General features: G+C 25.6%; 4 protein-coding genes, 1 long non-coding RNA gene and 1 pseudogene across 5 annotated transcripts in view; 1 reads left to right on the top strand and 5 right to left on the bottom strand.

Annotated features, from left to right (window-relative positions):
- The window catches only part of LOC145941927 (uncharacterized), a 244,271-nt gene that overhangs the window by 76,847 nt on the left and 145,848 nt on the right, over positions 1–21,576 (top strand). The window contains exons 6-7 of the long non-coding RNA XR_014426257.1: positions 8,324–8,497; positions 8,594–8,636. This is a non-coding gene — a long non-coding RNA (uncharacterized LOC145941927). The remainder of the gene's footprint in view (positions 1–8,323; positions 8,498–8,593; positions 8,637–21,576) is intronic.
- LOC145941494 (uncharacterized) lies at positions 271–3,070 on the bottom strand. The gene is made up of 8 exons (XM_083047604.1): positions 3,052–3,070; positions 2,682–2,959; positions 2,063–2,328; positions 1,393–1,545; positions 994–1,249; positions 739–807; positions 546–635; positions 271–363 (listed from the first exon to the last, which is right to left on the bottom strand). Exons 2-8 carry the CDS (start codon positions 2,943–2,945, stop codon positions 271–273), a joined length of 1,191 nt encoding a protein of 396 aa, XP_082903730.1. The 5' UTR covers positions 2,946–2,959; positions 3,052–3,070.
- LOC145941920 (uncharacterized) lies at positions 6,179–9,860 on the bottom strand. Its single transcript, XM_083048348.1, has 7 exons — positions 9,281–9,860; positions 8,695–8,960; positions 7,436–7,588; positions 6,996–7,251; positions 6,726–6,794; positions 6,534–6,623; positions 6,179–6,274 (listed from the first exon to the last, which is right to left on the bottom strand). Exons 1-7 carry the CDS (start codon positions 9,560–9,562, stop codon positions 6,179–6,181), a joined length of 1,212 nt encoding a protein of 403 aa, XP_082904474.1. The 5' UTR covers positions 9,563–9,860.
- Positions 10,418–13,029, bottom strand: LOC145941493 (uncharacterized; annotated as a pseudogene).
- Positions 14,230–16,692, bottom strand: LOC145941492 (putative gustatory receptor 28b). The gene is made up of 7 exons (XM_083047603.1): positions 16,405–16,692; positions 15,867–16,132; positions 15,360–15,512; positions 14,932–15,178; positions 14,782–14,850; positions 14,583–14,672; positions 14,230–14,322 (listed from the first exon to the last, which is right to left on the bottom strand). Exons 1-7 carry the CDS (start codon positions 16,690–16,692, stop codon positions 14,260–14,262), a joined length of 1,176 nt encoding a protein of 391 aa, XP_082903729.1. The 3' UTR covers positions 14,230–14,259.
- LOC145941491 (uncharacterized) lies at positions 17,588–19,738 on the bottom strand. The gene is made up of 7 exons (XM_083047602.1): positions 19,505–19,738; positions 18,983–19,248; positions 18,690–18,842; positions 18,250–18,493; positions 18,095–18,163; positions 17,914–18,003; positions 17,588–17,657 (listed from the first exon to the last, which is right to left on the bottom strand). The coding sequence occupies exons 1-7, from the start codon at positions 19,616–19,618 to the stop codon at positions 17,595–17,597; spliced, it is 999 nt and encodes a 332-aa protein (XP_082903728.1). The 5' UTR covers positions 19,619–19,738; the 3' UTR covers positions 17,588–17,594.

The raw sequence follows: 21,576 nt of genomic DNA, 5'->3' as shown, positions 1-21,576 counted from the left end.
AAAGACACGTGATAAAGATAAAATTCAAATGCGTACAAATGTACGTACTTAAGTTTTTATAGATCATTTTATTTTTTTTTATATCTAGAACAATTTAAAAAAAAGAATAAACTGGAAATAAATAGATAATAATAAAAATTTATTTGAAAGAATGAGAAACGGACGTATATATATTGATATTTTATATTTTTCATCATATACAGAATAAAATTTATATATACCTATATATGTATATATATTTTTTTCATAGTTTATTTTTTATATGTTTGCTTATTTACCATTGCTAGGTGGAATGTCATGATTTGGATTCGGAACGTGCATCTGTATTATAATCACCAAAATAGTCACAACTGATGCATAGAACTGAAAAATATGTTTCATTTTTTTTTATCTGAGAAAGACAACTTTTTAAACTACATAAATTAAAAAAAAAAAGATTTTATATGGAAAGAACACTTATTACTTTAAAAAGCTTTAAAAAGTACAATACTTTTTGTATGTATTTTAATTTATTTATAATTTTATACACACAACTCAGAGCATACCTTATTAATGAAGTTATAACCAAAGTTGAAAAGCCCCATACCAGAAAATTTTAGCTCTCTCTGTTTTATTTGTAGTATAAATTGTAGAATCTAAATTTAAATAAATAATTGAATAAATGTGAGACATATACAAATATATACGAAACACTTAAATGGAAGATTTAAAACATGAAATTTTGCGGGAATAATTTACCTGCTCTTGTAAGTCTTCTTCGGGATTTTTAGAGAATAGTTTGTAAAGAATTGCTATTGTCTCATTTGCCTAAAATTATATTGATACAAAATGGAAATTTACAATCCCGAAAAATTTACACAGTATGATCAAGTAATTTGGATGAAAAATGTTTAACAGCAGCTTTATTGGCTATTATATTTTTACTGTTGCAAAATTTATATCGTTTAGTCTTTATTATGTTAATTATAATTGACAATTATTTCATTTTGTTACCTTATTGCAGATAGTTTGACATATCAGATTTAATGTGAGAAATTCCGCGTTATGTACGATAATCCATATACAGGTAAATAAGTTATCAAGAGTTTGTCCAATTGCAATATCTGTATTCCTATCAATATATGATCTGTGAATATGACGACACACATCCACGAATAACACAAAGTAACATCCCATTTGTAGCGTCATCGATATGCTGAATATTTTGTTCAGCTCGCGTGATATGAGGCATAATTGTAGATGGACATGTCTGAAATCGAATCATAAAAGATTGCTCTAATTAAAATGAATCACGGATATGTATGTACAGGAATGATTAGAAAATTAAAATATTAATTAAAATATTCATTTTAATTAATATTTAATGTATATAATAATTATTTGACAAATTACCTTAAAATCAACACATACTGCTTATATTTCTTGATTTCTATTCTTTGCTCGTCAATTAATTGTAAAGTTAATTTATTCCGCCCTTTTGTACGCTCATCTTCTAACATATCATGAATATGCTCGTTGATCCGTTGAAATCTGGATCCAATGTATCTGAAGTTAATGAAGAACTAAAGCTGGAAAAAATTCGATATCTAGCTATGATCTTAAATCTAAAAAATTAGAATATTTGATATGTGTGTATATGTATGTATATATATTTGTTTTTTATTGTATTAATAAATCGTGTAAATAATCTAAATTAAAAATATTAAATTTGATATAAAACTATATTTTTTTCTATATATCTCTCTAAATATATCTCATATATTTAATATTTTAATATATGAGATATTTTAATATATATTTTAATATCTTTTATGTTTACTTATATACACAAAACATAATGTTATTATTCTTTAAAAAAAATCACATATTTTTTAAATAAATATTATTAAAAGATTAAATTTAAACTTAAACGTCACATATAGTATTAAAAAATCTTTTATTTACATATCAAATTGTCTAAAAAAAATCTAGATCTCAATTTTTTATATTGTAGATATATTTCAAAAATATTTTTGTTACACATTGTCTGTAAAATAACTTTGTGAAGCACGCATATACTGACCTCAGGATAGTTATCCAAATCAAAATATTGAGAGTATTGACATGAATTAAATGATTTGCCACAAATGGAACACAGATACGAGTGAAACTGAAATATTCGTAGTTCAACCACAAACTGTCAGACGCATTTAGGAGAAAAATCAATGCAATCCATCCAATTATTATTCCAATTACCCAATTGTATAGCCGTCGATATTCTTTCGGCGTTCCGAGCATTTCCAATGTATCATCCACGATGGAAAGTTTTCGTAAACATATTTTTAATTCCTTTGACAAAACATCGACTGATTACATAATATATCAGAAAGCTATTGATAATGTGTTATAAATATATTTTTCCCAAAAGGAATTATTAATATTATTAGTCTTTAAAATATAAACTAAGCTCATTTAAAAATATATCAATATAATATAAATATGTAATAAATGCACACATACACATACAAATATGCAATAATATTTCTAAATATTCTATTTGCAAATGAATAATATAATACAAGTATAAGAAAATTCTTAAAAATTTTAATTTTCTTTAAATGTGAAAATTAGTTCTTTTAATTAAAATATATTTAAATATACAAGATTTAAGATTTGACAAATATGAAATAATGAATTTTTACCTTAAAATAAAAGAGACTGACAAGCATCGACACAATTGCGGTGATTATTATTATTATATTGAACCAAGATATGAATAGGTACGCGGTGTAACTAGTGGAAACTAGATAGTAAAAAAGATACGCGTAAAGACTCCACGTGATCAAGAAATATGAATAAGTAAAATATGGCCTGGGTTGTCCAAGAGGATATTCGAAGACGCTCAAGCCGCAGAATGAGCCGACAATCAATAGTGGTGACAGAGCTGCCTGTATTGTTTTCGTCATAGTTTTCGAATCACCTGTCACAAATTTGAATTACATTTTGCTATGCGAGATATGAATACGTTTTGACAATTTTTGCGAAAATCCAAAAGCTCTTATTCTTACACACTTTTTTCGTAGATCTTCTCGGAAACTTTGTGGGTTTTATACTGCGAGAGTAATTGCCATTTAACTAACGAGTATATCGAACGACGCAATAAATAATTGGACAATCTAGATTAGATAGCCATTTCCTTGAGGTATTGTTATCTATACGCATTTAATTTTACAAAGCATAAATTCTTATGATATTGCATCTCTGTAGCAAATAAATTTTAAGTGAATTAAATGAATTGAGTAAAGTATGAACTGCTCTTTTTGTGAGGAGAGTGGAAAGCAAAATTAAAGGTGTTATCTAACTTTTTATAGAGTTCTTGAAAAATAATGAAGATATATTAAAATAATTTTCATATATATTTATGATTTTTAAATAATTTTTATATATTGTATATTATAATATAATAATATATATATATATACCTCATCGTAATTTAAACGCGTAAGAATCTCTATTTTATATTTTATTATATGCAGAATAGAATATATATATATATATTTTTTTTTCTTAAAAGAATATAAATGTGACAGATAATGTTAACTTACCTTTATACTTTACCTTTGTGTTTGCTTAATCCTCAGCACTGCTAGGTGAAATGTTATAATACTAATTAAGCTCACCCATTTGTATTATAATGACTAAAAGACTTGCAACTGACGCATAGAACATGTGCTCTTATTTTACATGAAACACAAAACCAGTCTTATTAAATATATTAAAATATAAACAGAAAATTTTGTATAATGATAAAAAAATAGAACGCAATTAACTAATAAAAAATTATATTAGTATTTATATTAGTATTAATCTGTAAAAAAAAGTTCGTAAGTAAAATATTTTTAATTTTATCCTTTATGTTAATTTATACTTTGACAAAAAATGTGGATTATATATTATATACCTTACAAATGAAATCATAACAAAAAGTTTCATGTCAGAAAACTTATATAAACACATATATCTATCGAAAATATGATTTGAGACGCCATTTGTAACATCATCTGTATACTGAATACTTTGTTCAGATATGAGTCAAATGGAATGCCTATAATAAAAAAGAGATATAAAAATCCCATATAAAAACTGTCGTATAATAAAAAATATAAGCATAGAAAAATTAAATTATCAAAAAATATAGAATAAATATGTGCTCCATCGAATCGTTGGCTTTTGTTGTTGCCTAGGATAGAAACCCTAATGAAGGATGTGACAAAAAGAGGATGCAAGGCTTGTTGGCCGGTCATAATTATCCCTATCGTCATAAACACACACTGACTCTCTGTTCTCACTTGCAGGGCATATCATGATTGCATCAACGAAAATGACAGTGAATCTCCTTATAGATAATTTTAGAATACATTTCTTAGAGCACTCATTTATATAATATTAAAATGAACGATCTATTGAGAAGAAATGTGAAAAGAATTGATTCATCATTAAACCTTGCGTGTAGCGAAACATTAAAATGATGCTGTTAATTTATTTTTCTTATATAAATGTGTTTTCTTATATGATACAATGTTGTAAAAATCAACATTGAATGCATTTATATTTTATTAACTTAAAATTCGATTAAACATATACTCGAATATCAATTAAATATGTATTTTGATAGAGAAACAGTTTTACTTTCTGATTTTATCTTGGACTTTGACATTTCCACAGATATAATTTATATTATAGAATCTTACTAAAAAAAATCATAAGTTGTTTCAAATCAATAATATGTTTTACGCGTTATCTTATTGTTAGCATTACGTATAAAAAATAACATAGTGATGCTAGATATGTAGAAGATGAGATGCCATTTGATTTATTTGTGTTCCAAACAACAGATTTAATTCGCGAGAAATGCGACACAATTCTAAGTGAAGATACTTGTCGATAATATTTTATGTTATTAAAACACGTTATAATTATTCTTACATATTGGAAGAAATGACAAATAATAATTATTATAATTAATTATTGACTTTTTTTAGAAACATAATTTTATCAAGTTTTATTACAAAATTAGCATTAGTGATTTCTTCAAATATGTGTGTTGATTTACATTGTAATCTATAATGTTCGCTTGTAATTGCCACTAAAGTATATCAATGAACGGTAATTAGCGGTTTCTTCCACGTATATATAATACTTCAGTTTGTGCTTATCTGATACTACAGTAGGCATCGCATATATATGCTCATGTTAAATCAATTAATTAAATTTTATCAAATTTTGTACCAATTTATCTGCATTATTAAAAAAGTCACAGATGTAGAATATATAGTAAAATCTTTGATTTACATTTAGAAATTTTTATAAATATATAATTTTTTCATTTGGAAAAGTTGTATTTTAAAATAATACATAAGAAGAAGCTAAATATTAAATTCACGAATATATTAATGCACCATAATTTAGTATATGAATTGTTACTACATAATATGTAAGTTTCTTTTATTTTCAACCATATTGTATCATAAACATTTACACTGAGACTGTATGCGATTATTCGTTTTGATTACATGCGTATACATTTTTCGATATATCTTCGGTATATTCATCTTTTCAAAGTATTATCCTGCAAAGTATCATCAGCTGCAAATTTGTATTATGCATATTTCAAATCTTTAAAACAAAATATTTTGTGTACACATTTTCATTTTCGCACAATGATTGTAATAATGCTATATTTAAATAAAAGTAACAAGAACGTAATAAGAAGAAAATGCAAGATCTGTTAAATGGTCATCATTATTGTACGCTTGAACTACTGACGGTCTGTTCAAACTCATTTATTGAACGCGTTACGATTTCGTCGATTCGAATAAATCTTTATCACAATAATATATATTTCTCTTACAACATTTACTTATATTAAAACTTTATTTAAACATATACATAATTATTTTTAATTGTTTTTTATATTCAAAAAAATTCTTTTAAAAAGAAATAAGTAATTGGAAAATGTGTAAATACTTACATAATACTTACAATTAATTTAAAAGATTTAGAAGCGAATAAATAAATATATTATGTTTTATTATATCTGCATAGACTGAAACATATTTCTGTTTTTCTGCTACAAAATGTAGCAGATATGAAGAATACATCATAATTTATTCATATTTATTTTTATAATCTGTATTACTTAACTTGTGGAATTGATAGGTGGAGTATAGTGATTCAAATTTGGTAGATGCATCTGTATTATAATCACTAAGACGGTCGCCACTGACACGTAAAACTAAAAAAATATCCTTTTATTTTACACGACAAAAATAATTGTTGAACCGTATAAATTAAATTCTTATTTAAAAAGAGAGTTTTAAATAAGAAATAAAATAAGAATGAAAAACATATATACAAACTAAAAAAGTAGCAGTTAAGCAACAAATCCAAATACTACGTTCTTATTTACACACTTGTCTCGTTTGAAAAGTATCAAATTATAATATTTTTTTGTTTTATCTTACGTTAATTTAAAGTTTGCAAAAATGACATACCTTACGAATAAAGTCATAACCAAAGTAGAAAAGTCCCATACCAGACAATTTTAGCTCCCTTTGCTTTATTTGTAGTATAAATTGCAAAATCTGAGTTTAAACAAATAATCAGATAAATATAAAATATATCATATGTGTGACATAGTTTTCATAATCAGATACTATATAAAATTATGTAGTAAAATAATTTACCTGCTCGCCTAAATCTTTGTCAGAATTATCATTGGATAATTTATAAAGAATCGCTATTGCCTTGTTCGCCTGAAATTATATTAATACAAAATTAACAATCGCAATTATCATCAAACAATTTACAGAAAATAAATAAGACTAAGCAATTTGGATGAAAACTGCAACGCGAATTATATTTGTTAATGTTTTTTATTGTTTGCACCGCTTATAATTGTTATCTGATAATTATATTAATTAAAGTTAATTGATAATTATTTAATTTTCCGTTACCTTATCACAAAGCATCTGACAGATATAATTCAATGCGAGAAATCTCATGTTATGTATAATACCAAAAATAAAAATGAAAGAATTATCTATAGCTTGTCCAATTTCAATAGCTGTGTTTCTGTCTATATATGATTTATAAATTTGGCGAGACAAGTCCACGCAAGTGAAGAAATGACACGCAGTTTGTAGTGTCATTTGTACATTAAACACTTTGTTTAGTTCACGTGATATGAGGCATAGCTGTAGATGAACGTGCCTATATAATCAAATCATAAAAAATGCCATAAGTAAAGCAAGTTATGAATATATAAAAAAAAAGAGAAAAGCAAAAAATAACTATGGTCATAAGGCACAATTAAAGCTTTAATTAAAAAAAAATCAGGTTTTGTATAGAATTGAATTATTAAAAAATACTGTCGAGTGAATTTAAAAAGTTTTACATTATAATCCACATATTCTGCTTGCATTCCTTGGCTTCTGTTCTTCGCTGATCAAGTAGGATTAAGTCACTCCTTTTATTGCTATGCTTTGCGTCTTTTTCAAACAGATCACGAATGTATTTATTAATTCGTTGAAATCTGGAACCTGTGTATCTGAATTTAATGAAAAACAAGAACTGGAAGAGAATCCGATGTTTAATTATAATTCTAGACTAAAATCAAGATATTACAATATATATTTTGGTTACAAGCATTGAAAATGATCTAAATTAAATTATATAAAATTTTGTTTCTGTTTTATTTATTATTGATATACTTTTTTATTAACTAGAACAACACAACCATTCTTCGTTTTATGTTTAAAAAAATTATATTAAAAAAAAAATAATATAACAAGTTTGTTTCAACTCGTTTAATATTTTTTCACAGAAATTAGCTGCTTAAAGCGTTAATTTGCTAATTAAATTTTAAAATAATAATATGTTAAAAAATTAAAATAGTAATATATTGTAAATAATATGTTATAATATCTTATTCTTGATTAATATTTTTTGACAGAAATCAGCTGATAACTGTCAAAAATATTAATCGAGTTTAAAGTATTATAATATAACATATTATTTAAAACATATTATATTGTTTTAATTTTTATAACATATTATTTAAAACATATTATATTGTTTTAATTTTTATAACATATTATTATTTTAAAAAGTAATTAACAAATTAACGCTTTAATCAGCTGATTTCTGTTAATAATATTAATAAAGCGAAAATTTGCTAATAAATATTCTAAGTTTACATATTTATATTTATATTGTGTATGTTATAATGCAAAATAATATTATTTTAATATTCTAATATATGTATGTATTTTATTTGTTACAGGTAGCATTGCGATACACAGTCACGCGTCGTGTCGGGAGTGCCGTGTAAAGTGTCGGATAATCGTAATTATTCGTATTTTCGCGAGTGTCGTGAGTGCTACGAAGGAGCAATGACGGTCAAAGAGAGGAGGAGGAGGCCCAGGGAGGCATCGGGCGACAGTGGAGCAACTGTGAGGTATGCGAAATAAAAACATTTTTTCTAAACTGCATTGTTTATGAGATATTCGACACACATATATGTATCTACATAATTTGAATATTTTGTTTACAGATCAATGTGTGCTGTGTACCACTCCGCTATTGTACGTGTATCGGTGAGTGAGAAATTGTTTATTTTATAGCATATATTTTATAGCTTTACAGTATACATACCCTAGCATAATTCCACACATCAAAGCGTTGAAGGTATTAGCGTGCATTAAATGATTTCCTATAAATGGTACACAAATACGAATAATGCTGAAATATTCATAATTCAACCATACACTGTCAGATACATCTATGAAAAGAGCTAGTAAAATCCATCCGATTATTATTCCAATTACCCAATTATGCAGCTGTCGATATTCTTTTGATATTCCAAATATTTCCAATGTGTCATCCACAATGGAAAGTTGTCGCAAACACATTTTCAATTTCTTAAAAAAATAGTATCAACTAGTTACACGATATTAGAGAGGAATTGTTGATGCATTATTAGAATATGTATTTGGGAAGAAATTATCGATGTAATATTATTGTAATTAATATTATTAATTTTTGACCCATATTAATACTTAATATAAATGAATAATAATACAAGAGAGAGCATCGAGAAACTTATCTATTCAAATGTTTTTTAAAAGTATTAAAATTTTATAGCCATAAAAAATTCGAGATTAATTTTTTTGAAACAATATAATTCTAAATTTGTGTGTATAATTTATATATAATTTATATAATTCTAAATTATACATACCTTACAATGAAACAAGGAGACAAATATCATCACAATTACGATGAGATTTGTTATTACACCCAACCAAGTTATATACAAGAATGAAGTATAACTAATGTAAATTAGGTAATAAGAAAGATATGCATAAAGGCTCCATATGATCAATACGAGTAGGCAAGACAGGTATGGTCTGGGTTGTCTAAGAGGATATTCGAAAAAGTTCAAACCATAAAACGAAGAGATGATCAATAATGGTGACAGCGCTATCTGGATCGTCTTCGGCATGTTACTTGAATTATTCATGATAAATTTAAATTATGTTTTGCTAAGCAAAATAGAAACACTTTGCTACATTTCTACAAAAATTTTGAAAATAACACTTTCACTTTTTTTCATAAACCCTTCGCGGAAACCTTGCGCGAATTACATTGCAGGATACGTTGAAATTTCTATTAGACCAGACAATATCGAACGACAGAATAAACAGATAGTTTAGATTAGATCGCCTTTTCCTTCCGGACTTGTTATCTGTACATACCTATATTAATTTTCTACAGAGCAGAAATGACCAAGCAACTATTCTCGTAACATTATGTTTTTATGCTGCACATAAATTCAATATCTCGAATGAGATATAAATTAGTCTTTTAAATTGAATAGATGAAGCGCGAAGATGTATATCAAAGCAATTTAATTTATTTTACAATATTTGAGAGAATAAATATTTAATTTGTGTAATATTATGATATATATGTATAATATGATATAATGACATGTTCTGTACCATATTTATTTTTTGCAAAATATATTATCACATCAAATTAAAAAAAGTTATCTTTATATTATATAAAGATAAATGCAATCAAAATATAATAATACTTTTCTTTATTGCAATTGTAAGAGAAAATTTTTCGTCTTGTATAATTTCTTTTCTTGTTATAAAGTCACTATATTTCTTTTCATAATTCGAGAAAAATGCTTCTCGTAAAATAGAAACTAAGATTATTTTTTAAAATTGATAAATAAATTTTTATTTTATTTCTTATATATAAAACTTATATTTTCTTGAAAAAAGTGTGCATATAGATACAATGTATACAAGAACACAGAAGGTTTTTACAGTTTATTCTTATATATGTTGCATAACTTTTTTATTAATTAACTTTTATCGATTACATAATCATCATATGATAATAAGTTATAGGAAGTTATATGCATTTGTATTATAATCACCAACACGGCTGCCGTGTAGAACTGAAAAGTATGTTTTTCTTTTACATAACAGAAACGAGTTTTTTTCCAATCGCATAAATTGAATAGAAGATCTAAGATATGCAATATAATGATAAAAAATATATATTGCGTTTTTTTAAACATACAAAAGTTAAAATACATTTTTTAACATTACTTAACTATTTTTGTCATCTAAGAAATAATAAACACAATATTTTGTCTTTCATTAAATTTGTCGTATTAATTTATATTTTTATAATATGTAAAACATACCTTACGTATGAAATCGTAACCGAAATAGAAAAGTCCCATACCATAAAATTTTACTTCCCTTTGTTTTATTTGTAGTATAAATTGTAGAATCTGAGAATTTTTAGATAAATAGTCCGATATACTATATAAGATATAAACATATCATATATATACTAGATGCTAGATGATATTATGTGGCAATAATTTACCTGCTCCCGAAAGTCTTTATCCGAATTATCGTTGGACAATTTATAAAGAATTGCTACTGTCTCGTTCGCCTGAAATTATATTCATACAAAATTGTAGCCTGTAAACTGAAAATTTTAGATAAAAAAATAAGATCAAATAATTTAATGAAAATTGCTAATGTCAATATCAATGTTAATGGCTAATTTTCATTACTATCAAATTTTTAAAATCCATTATTGCTATTAATAATTAAATTTATTGTTTTAATGATTAATAATTACTTTAGTGATTCATAATTTTACTTTGTTCTGTTATACCTTATCGCAAATTATTTGACATATGATTTAATGCAAGAAGTTTTGCAGTATATACAACGGCCCAGATAGGTAACTAATCTATCTAGAAAATTTTGAAAAGTATCTACATTATTGACTTTATATGTCATGTAAATCTCGCAACACAATTCCACAAAAAATGTGAAATAAGATGCCATCCGCAATGTCATTTGTATACTGAATACTTCGTTTAATTCGCGTGATATAAAGCATAATTCCAAGTGAACGTGCCAGTAATTAAATCATAAATTGTTATAATCAAATTAAACAACAAATGTGTTTGAACTAAAGATATTTTCAATGTAAAAATATAATTGATTCCTTAATTATAAGATATCATAGTTTTAATTTAAAATTTTAATTAAAATGTTAAATTAAAATGTAAAGTTATATTGTGTATTTTGCAATTTTTACATTGCAATCCACATGTATTGTCTACATTTTTTTTGTTCTTCTGTACTTTGCAGAATACCTAAAATTAATTAATTTCGTCTTCTAGTGCACATTGCGTTATCTTTAAGTAGATCATGAATGTGCTCGTTGATTTGATGAAATCTGGAGCTTATGTACCTGAATTTAATGAAAAATTAAATTAAAAGATTTGTTATCTACAATTTTCAACTAAAATCCAGACATATAATATTTACGTATATAGAATTTTGTTCCTTTTCTCTCTTTTTTTCTTTCTTCGTTAGTTGTTTATTATCTTATATATATATAATATTTATATAGACTAATAATTTTATTGTATTCTTTTAACAGACTAATAATTTTATAAATATTGTACTTTTTAAACTAACAATGCAAATTAACAAAATCTTATTTTAGATTATATGAAAGAGAAATCTCAAAGAGTTAAAAGAAATCTAAAAGATATGACAAAATTAAATATATTTAGGGTTTTAAAAATTTTTTAAATATTTTTATTATATATATATTGTTTATAAAGAAACTTTACAAAGCTATAATATACATATACATATATACTAACCTCAAGATAGCTCCCCAAATTAAACCATTGAGGGCATTTACGTGGAACATATGATTCGTTATAAATGGTAAACAAATATGATTGATGCTGACATACTGATAGTTTATCGATAAACTATCGCATGAATTCATAAAAAGAGTTAATAAAATCCATCTTATTGTCATTCTAATTGTCCATTTATATAGGCGTCGGTATTCCTTTGACGTTCCGAGCATTTCCAGTGTATCATCCAGAAAGTTTACATAAATACATTTTCAATTTCTTAAAGAATAATATAATTTGATCAATTTAAAATATAGAAATCAATATAAATACAGATAATATTTTTTTCTAATTATTTTATCCATGATAATAATACAACTATTGAAACTGATTTATTAAAAACATTACTTGAACATAAATTTGATATTTGTCTGTTTGTTAAAAGATTGAAATTATTACTTTCAATAAAAAGTACTCTAATATGATAAGATTTAAAGCGTAATAATTTGAGTAATATAATTCATAATTGTTACCTTATAACGAAACAAGCTGATGAACATTGACACAGTCGCGCAAAAGATTATTACTACAGTAGTCCAGGTTATGTATAGTCTACTAGTGTAGACTAAGTAATAGAAGAGGTACACATAAAAGCTCCATGTGATTAAAAAATACAGACAAGTAAGGTATAGTCTGGGTTGTCCAAGAGGATATTCGAAAAAGCTCAAGCCGCAGAATGATCCAACGATCAATAGTGGTGACAGCGCTGCTTGAATCGTCTCCGTCATGATTTTCGAAAATCATAAACTTAAATTATATTTTATTATGCGAGATACTTTGTGATGATATCCGCCAAAATTTGAAAAATGTTTTTACTTTCTTTCTGCGTATCCTGCAGGAAACTTTACAAGAATTATACTGCGAAATATGTTGAAACTATTATTCGACCGAAGAATATCGACCGGTAAAATAAACAGATGGATAATCTAAATTTAATGAGACTTTTTCCGCGCAAAATTATAATGTACATACTATTATTATCTACATAGCTATTTTATAAGATAAACGTAAACGGTTATAAATAACAATTCTTGCAACATTTTCTCTCGCTATTCATATCTCTTGCATCACAAATAAGCCGTAATACATTGTTGATATGCTCATAAAATAGGATGCCATTTTGAAAGTTATTTCCATATTCCAAACATCGAATTCAACTCACGAGCCATGCGATATAATTCTAAACGAAGATATTACCTATTATCTTCTAGAAGATATAAGCCTAAATAAATAAACCAGACTATTAATAAATATAAAATACTTAAGTAAACAATCCACTGAATTCTTGAATTTGATTGTTTTATATGGTAGACGCTTAAACCATAATAAAGCCTATAATAAAGCCCATAATAAAGCACGTAAACAATGTAAGATCTGTTGGAGAGTCACCATGCCATCACTGCTGCGTGATTAATGTAACACTGACTGTATGTCCAAACTTATTTATTGGATGTATCGCAATTTGCAATGTGATAATGGATTTTTGCGATATATGACATATATATACATATATATATATATATATATATGTATATATATGTATGTATTCCTTAGCACTTACATATATTAAAATGATCGATTCACTTTGAGCAATGGAAATGATATGCTGCTAAGTTATTTTTTATTTTTTTAAAAGAGAGAGAGAGAGAGAAAGAAAAAAGAGAACAAGGAATATCAAAAATATATAATTATTTTTTAGAGTTTATGGAATGGGATAGATATTCATGTTATATAATATAAAATGTAAAGTATAAAATAATTGTAATATAAATTAATAATACTTTTTTAAATTTATTTATCGCACAATATTATTAATGCAAAGCACAAGAATGAAAACTTTCACTTATTGTCATTTCAAGATATAAAAATATTTTATTATCTTCATATATTTTTGTGAAAAAAAATTGACAATAAACTAATTTTGATATCGTCTTCTGTAAAAGCAAATTGTTCCATACTTAAAGAAGAGGTATTTTCATTTGTATCATAATAATCACATACATTAAAACCGTCGTACAAAGCTGAAAGAAAATGTATTTTAATTAAGTTCTACTGCATTCTGCTTGCAAAAATAACAATTTATTTAAATGTACACCTATATAAATTAGAAATTTAAAAAAACAAAAGAAAGCATTTTGTGATGAAAAGATACTAATACTAATAGAATGTTGTAAAAACAACATTATATCAATTTGTAGAATTATAATTTATGATTTAATTATATGTTTTAATACATGATATAAAAATTAAGTAGTGAAAGAAAATCTGTAAAAAAGTAAACCTTTCGAAGGAAGCCATTGCCAAAGTAGAAGAGACCCATTCCAGTAAACTTTACCGGATGTTGTATTGTTTGCAAAATAAACTGATAAATCTGTAGATAAATAACTGTTATTCTAGTTTTATCTCTCTCTTATTTATTTTATTTATTTTTTTGCTGTTTTTTATTTAATTAATTTTTTTCTTGCTAAAACATTGCTTACCTCCTGATAAACGTCAGCATATTGAATAATATTTGTTAGTTGATGGAATAATTTATCAATCTTTTTAGCCTAAAATTTCGAGTTCAATATTGGAATATACATCTGAATATTAATGTAATATCTATTTTATCGAGATTTGCGTAGTTTTACCTTAATCCTGACACATTCGCAAATATAATTTAATATCCAAATTTTCACTATAAATATCAAAGTCCAGCAGCTTATAATAAACCAGTCATTAAATGAGATTGCCTCCCGATAGTGTATTAGCAATATATTTACAGCAAAACACATAATTGTTATGTTTGCAAAATTAGACGCTATTTCAAAAGTCATTTGCGTTCCGAATATTAAGTTCAACTCGCGAGCAATGCGACATAATTCTAAATGAAGATGCCTATCAAGAAATTTCATTATACAAATAAGCGTAAAAATTGTTTTTATGTATTATAAAAACTTATAAAAAATTAATTTTTCTTGTTTATTATTGATTATTTTAATTTACTTAGAATTTATATTTTATTATAAAATTAACATTAGATCGATAATATACCAAAATATAGCGTGCTTTGATTTACATTAAAATCCACAATATACGCTTGTAATCATTGGGGTAGATGACATATCGATGAAGAGCGACCACAGGCTTTCTCCATGTATATTTCGGCACATGCTTCACCAATAGATATCGCATATGCTCGTTTATTTTGTCAAATCTAGTACTAATATACCTGTGAAATATAATGTTTTATTAGTTTTTGACTATATGAAAAAATTTGCGATATGCATTTAAATAAAAAATCTTTTAATAATTATAATCTAATTTTATAAGTTATCTAGAAAGATTATGTATGTATTATTTAAGTTTTGTGTTGGAAAAATGCTGGAAAGTTTTTTAATGATAAACATATATTTTTGTGAAACAAAATTTTTCAAAAAGAGAAAGAAAGTGTGAGAGAGAGAGAGAGAGAGGGAGGGGGGAGATTTATGTATGTCTAATATATCTAATTGTAAGTATGAATAATAATATATATGCATTAACTTGTAGACATATAGACCGCACATTAACACATATAAATACTAACCATAAGAAAAAGATAAATAATAAATCCGTTAATGTATTAACATAAAAACAATGATTTTGTATATAAGGCATAAATAATGCCCAAGCAACTTGTTTTGTTTTGAACCGACCCAGCGTCTCGTAAAAATTTAAACTAAAACTGAACACAATCCATCCAATTAGTACTCGTTTCGAATATATATGCATCTTTTGATATTCTTTTGGACTGCCCAACTGTTCTAAAGTATCATCTACAGCAGCAAGCCTTTTCACGCATATTCTAAGTTTCTAAAACAATTTGGACCATTTAAACAATATTTTAAAATGTTATCCATAAATGTATCATGTTCTTATCATGCAATTATATATATATATACATTATTATATACAAATATTTAAAAAAAGTATTGCTTGGAAAGTATTGCTTTGAAAGAAGTTTCCAGTGAATTACTCTATTAAAGGCTTGAAAATTATTCAGTATAATTAATATTGATATAAATATATATGTAATTTAATAATTTTAGATAATAAATATGTATACTAATAATGTGCTTCTGTACCTTTTCATAATAAAAATTTGTAATCACGGACACAATTGTGGTAAAGATATTAAACAGGATAAAGATCAAATCAACCTTCCATGGATGTAATGTCAACCGTGTAAATAAAGACATCGTATAATAATAGAGATAAGCATAAGAGAACCAAATGCTCAGAGAATATAAGATACTTAAGCATGTAATCCATGGTATCCTTGATGTTGGTTCTTTTATAGGACAGGAACTCAATCCCAAAATAAAGCACGTAACAAAAAACGGACGCAAGACTTGTTGTATAGTGGTTACCATGATATCATCGAATACTGCAAACTAACATTGACTGTCTATTTTATACTCATTTGTTGGATGCATCGCGATTATAATGAATCGTAACAATAATAATAATGGATCTTCGTAATTATAATATATGTTTTCTGCAGTACTTACGAGTATTAAAACTATCGATTTTTTTTTATGAACTGAGGAATTAATTTATCTTTAAATTTTACATATGTTGCAAAACTTTGTAATAATGTTTTTAATTTATTTTTTGCATATTTTCTTATACGAAGCAAACATTGATAGTCAATACTGATTGTCAAAATTACTCTATGTGATTTTGCTACAATGTGATTTTTGTTTGTTTTATTATAATATAACGTGTGTAAAAGAAGATTAGCAAATATCGAATTGTTTAAGTAATAATGACGCTTTCCTTATATATTAATATATGCATGCAATTAATAAACCACAAAACCATTTTTTCTCATAAAATTATATTAACGCATGCATATAGGCATCGGCAAGAACTTATGCACCGACCTAATACATATATACCAAATTTTGTTATTGAATGTATATTTACTAGGTGCTAAAAAAAATTTTTTTGTCAACCGTGTGTATATATAAATATACAATACAATATATTTTTATACATATATATGATTTTAATGTTTAAAAAACATTTAATAATTTTCATGTACATGATGATTGTGTGTAATAATAGTTACATAATCGGTTTGTAGAGAAAATAAAATATGCTATAAAAGAATTTTAATATTTCATCTTTATAATTTATACTTTATAAAACAGAATAACAGTTCATCTTGATATAATTACATGAAAAAAAATCTTGATATATTTTTGCAAAAACAAACTTGACAATAAACTAATTTTGATATTGTCTTCTGCAAAAGCAAATTGTTCCATTCTTAAAAAAGAGGTATTTTCATTTGTATCATAATAATCACGTACATTAAAACCGTCGTACAAAGCTGAAAGAAAATATATATTAATTAAGTTCTGCCGCATTCTGCTTCAAAATGACAATTTTATTGAAATGTACACCTATATAAATTAGAAATTTGGAAAAACAAAAGAAAGTATTTTGTGATGAAAAGATACTAATACAAGAATGTTGTAAAAACAATATTAGATCAATTTGTAGAATTATAATTTATGATTTAATTATATGTTTTAATACATGATATAAAAATTAAGTAGTGAAAGAAAATGTGTAAAAAAGTAAACCTTTCGAAGGAAGCTATTGCCAAAGTAGAAGAGACCCATTCCAGTAAACTTTAACGGATGTTGTATCGTTTGCAAAATGAACTGATAAATCTGTAGATAAATATATATATACATATATATAACTGTTATTCTAGTTTTATCTTATTTATTTAATTAATATTTTTGCTAAAATATTGCTTACCTCCTGATAAAAGTCAGCATATTGAATAATATTTGTTAGTTGATGGAATAATTTATCAATCTTTTTAGCCTAAAATTTCAGTCAGAATTTAATATTGGAATATACATCTGATTATTAATTTAATATCTATTTTATCGTGATTTGCGTAGATTTACCTTAATCCTGACACATTCGCAAATATAATTTAATAGCCAAATTTTCATTATAAATACCACACCCCAGCTGCTTATAACAAACCAGCTATAAAATGACATTGCCTCTCGATATTGTAGCAATATATTTACACCAAAACACAAGATTGTTATGCTTGTAATATCAGACGTCATTACAAAAGTTATTTGCGTTCCGAATATTAAGTTCAACTCGCGAGCAATGCGACATAGTTCTAAACGAAGATGCCTGTCAAGAAACTTTATTATACAAATAAGCGTAAAACTTGTTTTTATGTATTAAATGCATTATGTATAAAAACTTATAAAAAATTAATTTTTCCTATTTATTGTTGATTATTTTTATTTACTTAGAATTCATATTTCATTATAAAATTAACATCAAATCGATATGATATAGCAATATATAGTATGTTTTGATTTACATTAAGATCCACAATATATGCTTGTAATTATTAGTGTAGATGACACATCGAGGAAGGATGACCACAGGCTTTCTCCATGTATATTTCGGCACATGCTTCACCAATAGATATCGCATATGCTCGTTTACTTTGTCAAATCTAGTACTAATATACCTGTAAAATATAATGTTTTATTAGTTTTTGACTATATGAAAGAATTTTCGATATGCATTTAGATAAAAATCTTTTAATAATTATAATCTAATTTGTAGATCGCACATGAATACATATAAATACTAACCATAAATACTAACCATAAGAAAAAGATAAATAATAAGTCGGTTAGTACATTAATATGAAAACAGTGATTTAGTATATAAGGTATAAATAATGCCCAAGCAACTTGTTTTGTTTTGAACAGACCCAGCGTCTCGTAAAAATTTAAACTAAAACTGGACACAATCCATCCAATTAGTACTCGTTTCGAATATATATGCATCTTTTGATATTCCTTTGGAGTGCCCAACTGTTCTAAAGTATCATCTACAGCAGCAAGCCTTTTCACACATATCCTAAGTTTCTAAAACAATTTGGATTATTTAAGCGATATTTTTAAATGTATCCATAAATATATCATGTTTTTATCATGCAAAACATAATTATATACAACTATTTAAAAAAAGTATTGTTTGGAAAGTATTGCTTTGAAAGAAGTTTCCAGTGAATTACTGTATTAAAGATTTGAAAGTTATCAAGTTTTTAATTAATATTGATATAAATATATATGTAATTTAATAATTTTACATAATATGTATACTAATAATGTGCTTTTGTACCTTTTCATAATAAAAATTCATAATCGCGGATACAATTGTGGTAAAAATATTAAACAGGATAGAGATCCAATCAATCTTGCATGGACGTAATGTCTCCCATTTAAAAAGAGACATCGTGAAATAATAAAGATAAGCATAAGAGAACCAAACGCTCAGAGAATATAAGATACTTAAGCATGTAATCCATGGTATCCTTGATGTTGGTTCTTTTGTAGGACAGGAAGTCAATCCCAAAATAAAGCACGTAACAAAAAAAGGACGCAAGACTTGTTGGATAGTGGTTACCATGATATCATCGAATACTGCAAACTAACATTGACTGTCTGTTTTATACTCATTTGTTGGACGCATTGCGATTATAATGAATCGTAACAATAATGGATCTTCGTAATTGTAATGTGTGTTCTCAGCAGTACTTGTCGGTATTAAAACCATCGATTTTTTTTATAAACTGAGGAATTAATTCATCTTTAAATTTTACATGTTGCAAAACATTGAAATAATGCTCTTAATTTATTTTTTGCGTATTTTTTTATACGAAGCAAATATTATTGATAGTCAATACTGATTGTCAAAATTATACAATGTGATTTTCGTTTTTTTTTATTATAATATGATGTAAAAGAAGATTAGCACATGTCGAATTGTTTAAGTAATAATGACGCTTTCTTCATATATTAATATATGCATGCTGTTTAATAATATAAAGCAATTAGTAAGTAAAGAAATGAGAAATTAATATTTAGGGAACTAATATATTTTATCACTTGAAAATATTAAAATTTGCTTTTTATTTCCTTTTATCTCTAATAAATAGTATATTATCATTATAACACATAAAATACCTAGAATACATACAATTAAAGAAGATTATGAGAAATATGGCAGTATAACTTTTAGTTACTGATATGTATACGCGTATGGCACATACATATCAATGCGAACATCAAAGATCAATATAAATAATATTTATAAATTACGTAATAAATTATTAACATAATAAATTATATTATTGATTTACGGATTAACAAAATATATTACTACAAAAATCTTACAAAATACAAGAATGCCTATGAAACCCTATAGCTCGGCTCCTAGGTATGATAGAGTTTCTTGCGGCATTTTAAAAGAGAGATTTCTCACTTCAAAGCCAATGTGGTGGCATTTATGGTTTCATTCCTGCTTTTTCAAGGGACAGCTACAAAGTCATGAAATTTCTAGGATTTTTTCACGATCTGATTTTGGACCTCACAAGATCAAAACTGTTGGACGAGACCAATAATGCAACCTTATCTACGTTAATAAAGTCGAGGCTTCTCCCGTTAAATTGCACTTTAAATTATTTTAAAATAATTTTTATGTGTATATATAAGTTTCTTGCCAATTTTTCTTTATTATTTGTCTTTTCTCAATTAATACATATCTATCTTTTCTTATTCTTCTACAGACATTTAAATAAATTTTACGAGAAATTTTAGTATAATTATTTAATTTTACAAACAATGATAGTATTAACAACAATAGTAGCGAATATACACTTATGTATTCATAAACTTTAAAGAACCTAGAAACACACATTCTATAAAAAAGTTGCGTACATGTTGTAATGATGCGACAATAGTGACAATCGTGCATTTTAGTGGCCATTCTCTAACGTGCATCATTATTCAATCTGAAATCGTTTATATGTACATCTATCCGCGATCTAAATATATTAGGTCGGTGCAAAAGTTCTTGCCGATGTCTATATGCATGCGTTAATATAATTTTATGAGAAAAAACGGTTTTGGTTGAAAAAAGAAAAAGTGGTTTTGGTTGAAAGATGGAAAAAAGTCGTAAGAAATGAAAAATGGAAATGGAAAATACTTTGATTAATTAATGTTGTATATATTTTTTTATTTTTATAAAGAGAGAGAGAAAAATGGTAAAAAAAATCGGCAAGAACTTATGCACCGACCTAATACATATATACCAAATTTTGTTATTGAATGTATATTTACTAGGTGCTAAAAAAAATTTTTTTTGTCAACCGTGTGTATATATAAATATACAATACAGTATAGTTTTATACA

This window comes from Prenolepis imparis, unplaced genomic scaffold, assembly GCF_030444845.1.
Source record: "Prenolepis imparis isolate NDT839.2.m4 unplaced genomic scaffold, iyPreImpa1.0 SCAF_10, whole genome shotgun sequence".
In the NCBI taxonomy this organism is placed as follows: Eukaryota; Metazoa; Arthropoda; class Insecta; order Hymenoptera; family Formicidae; genus Prenolepis; species Prenolepis imparis.
This window is presented reverse-complemented; position numbering and strand designations above follow the sequence as displayed.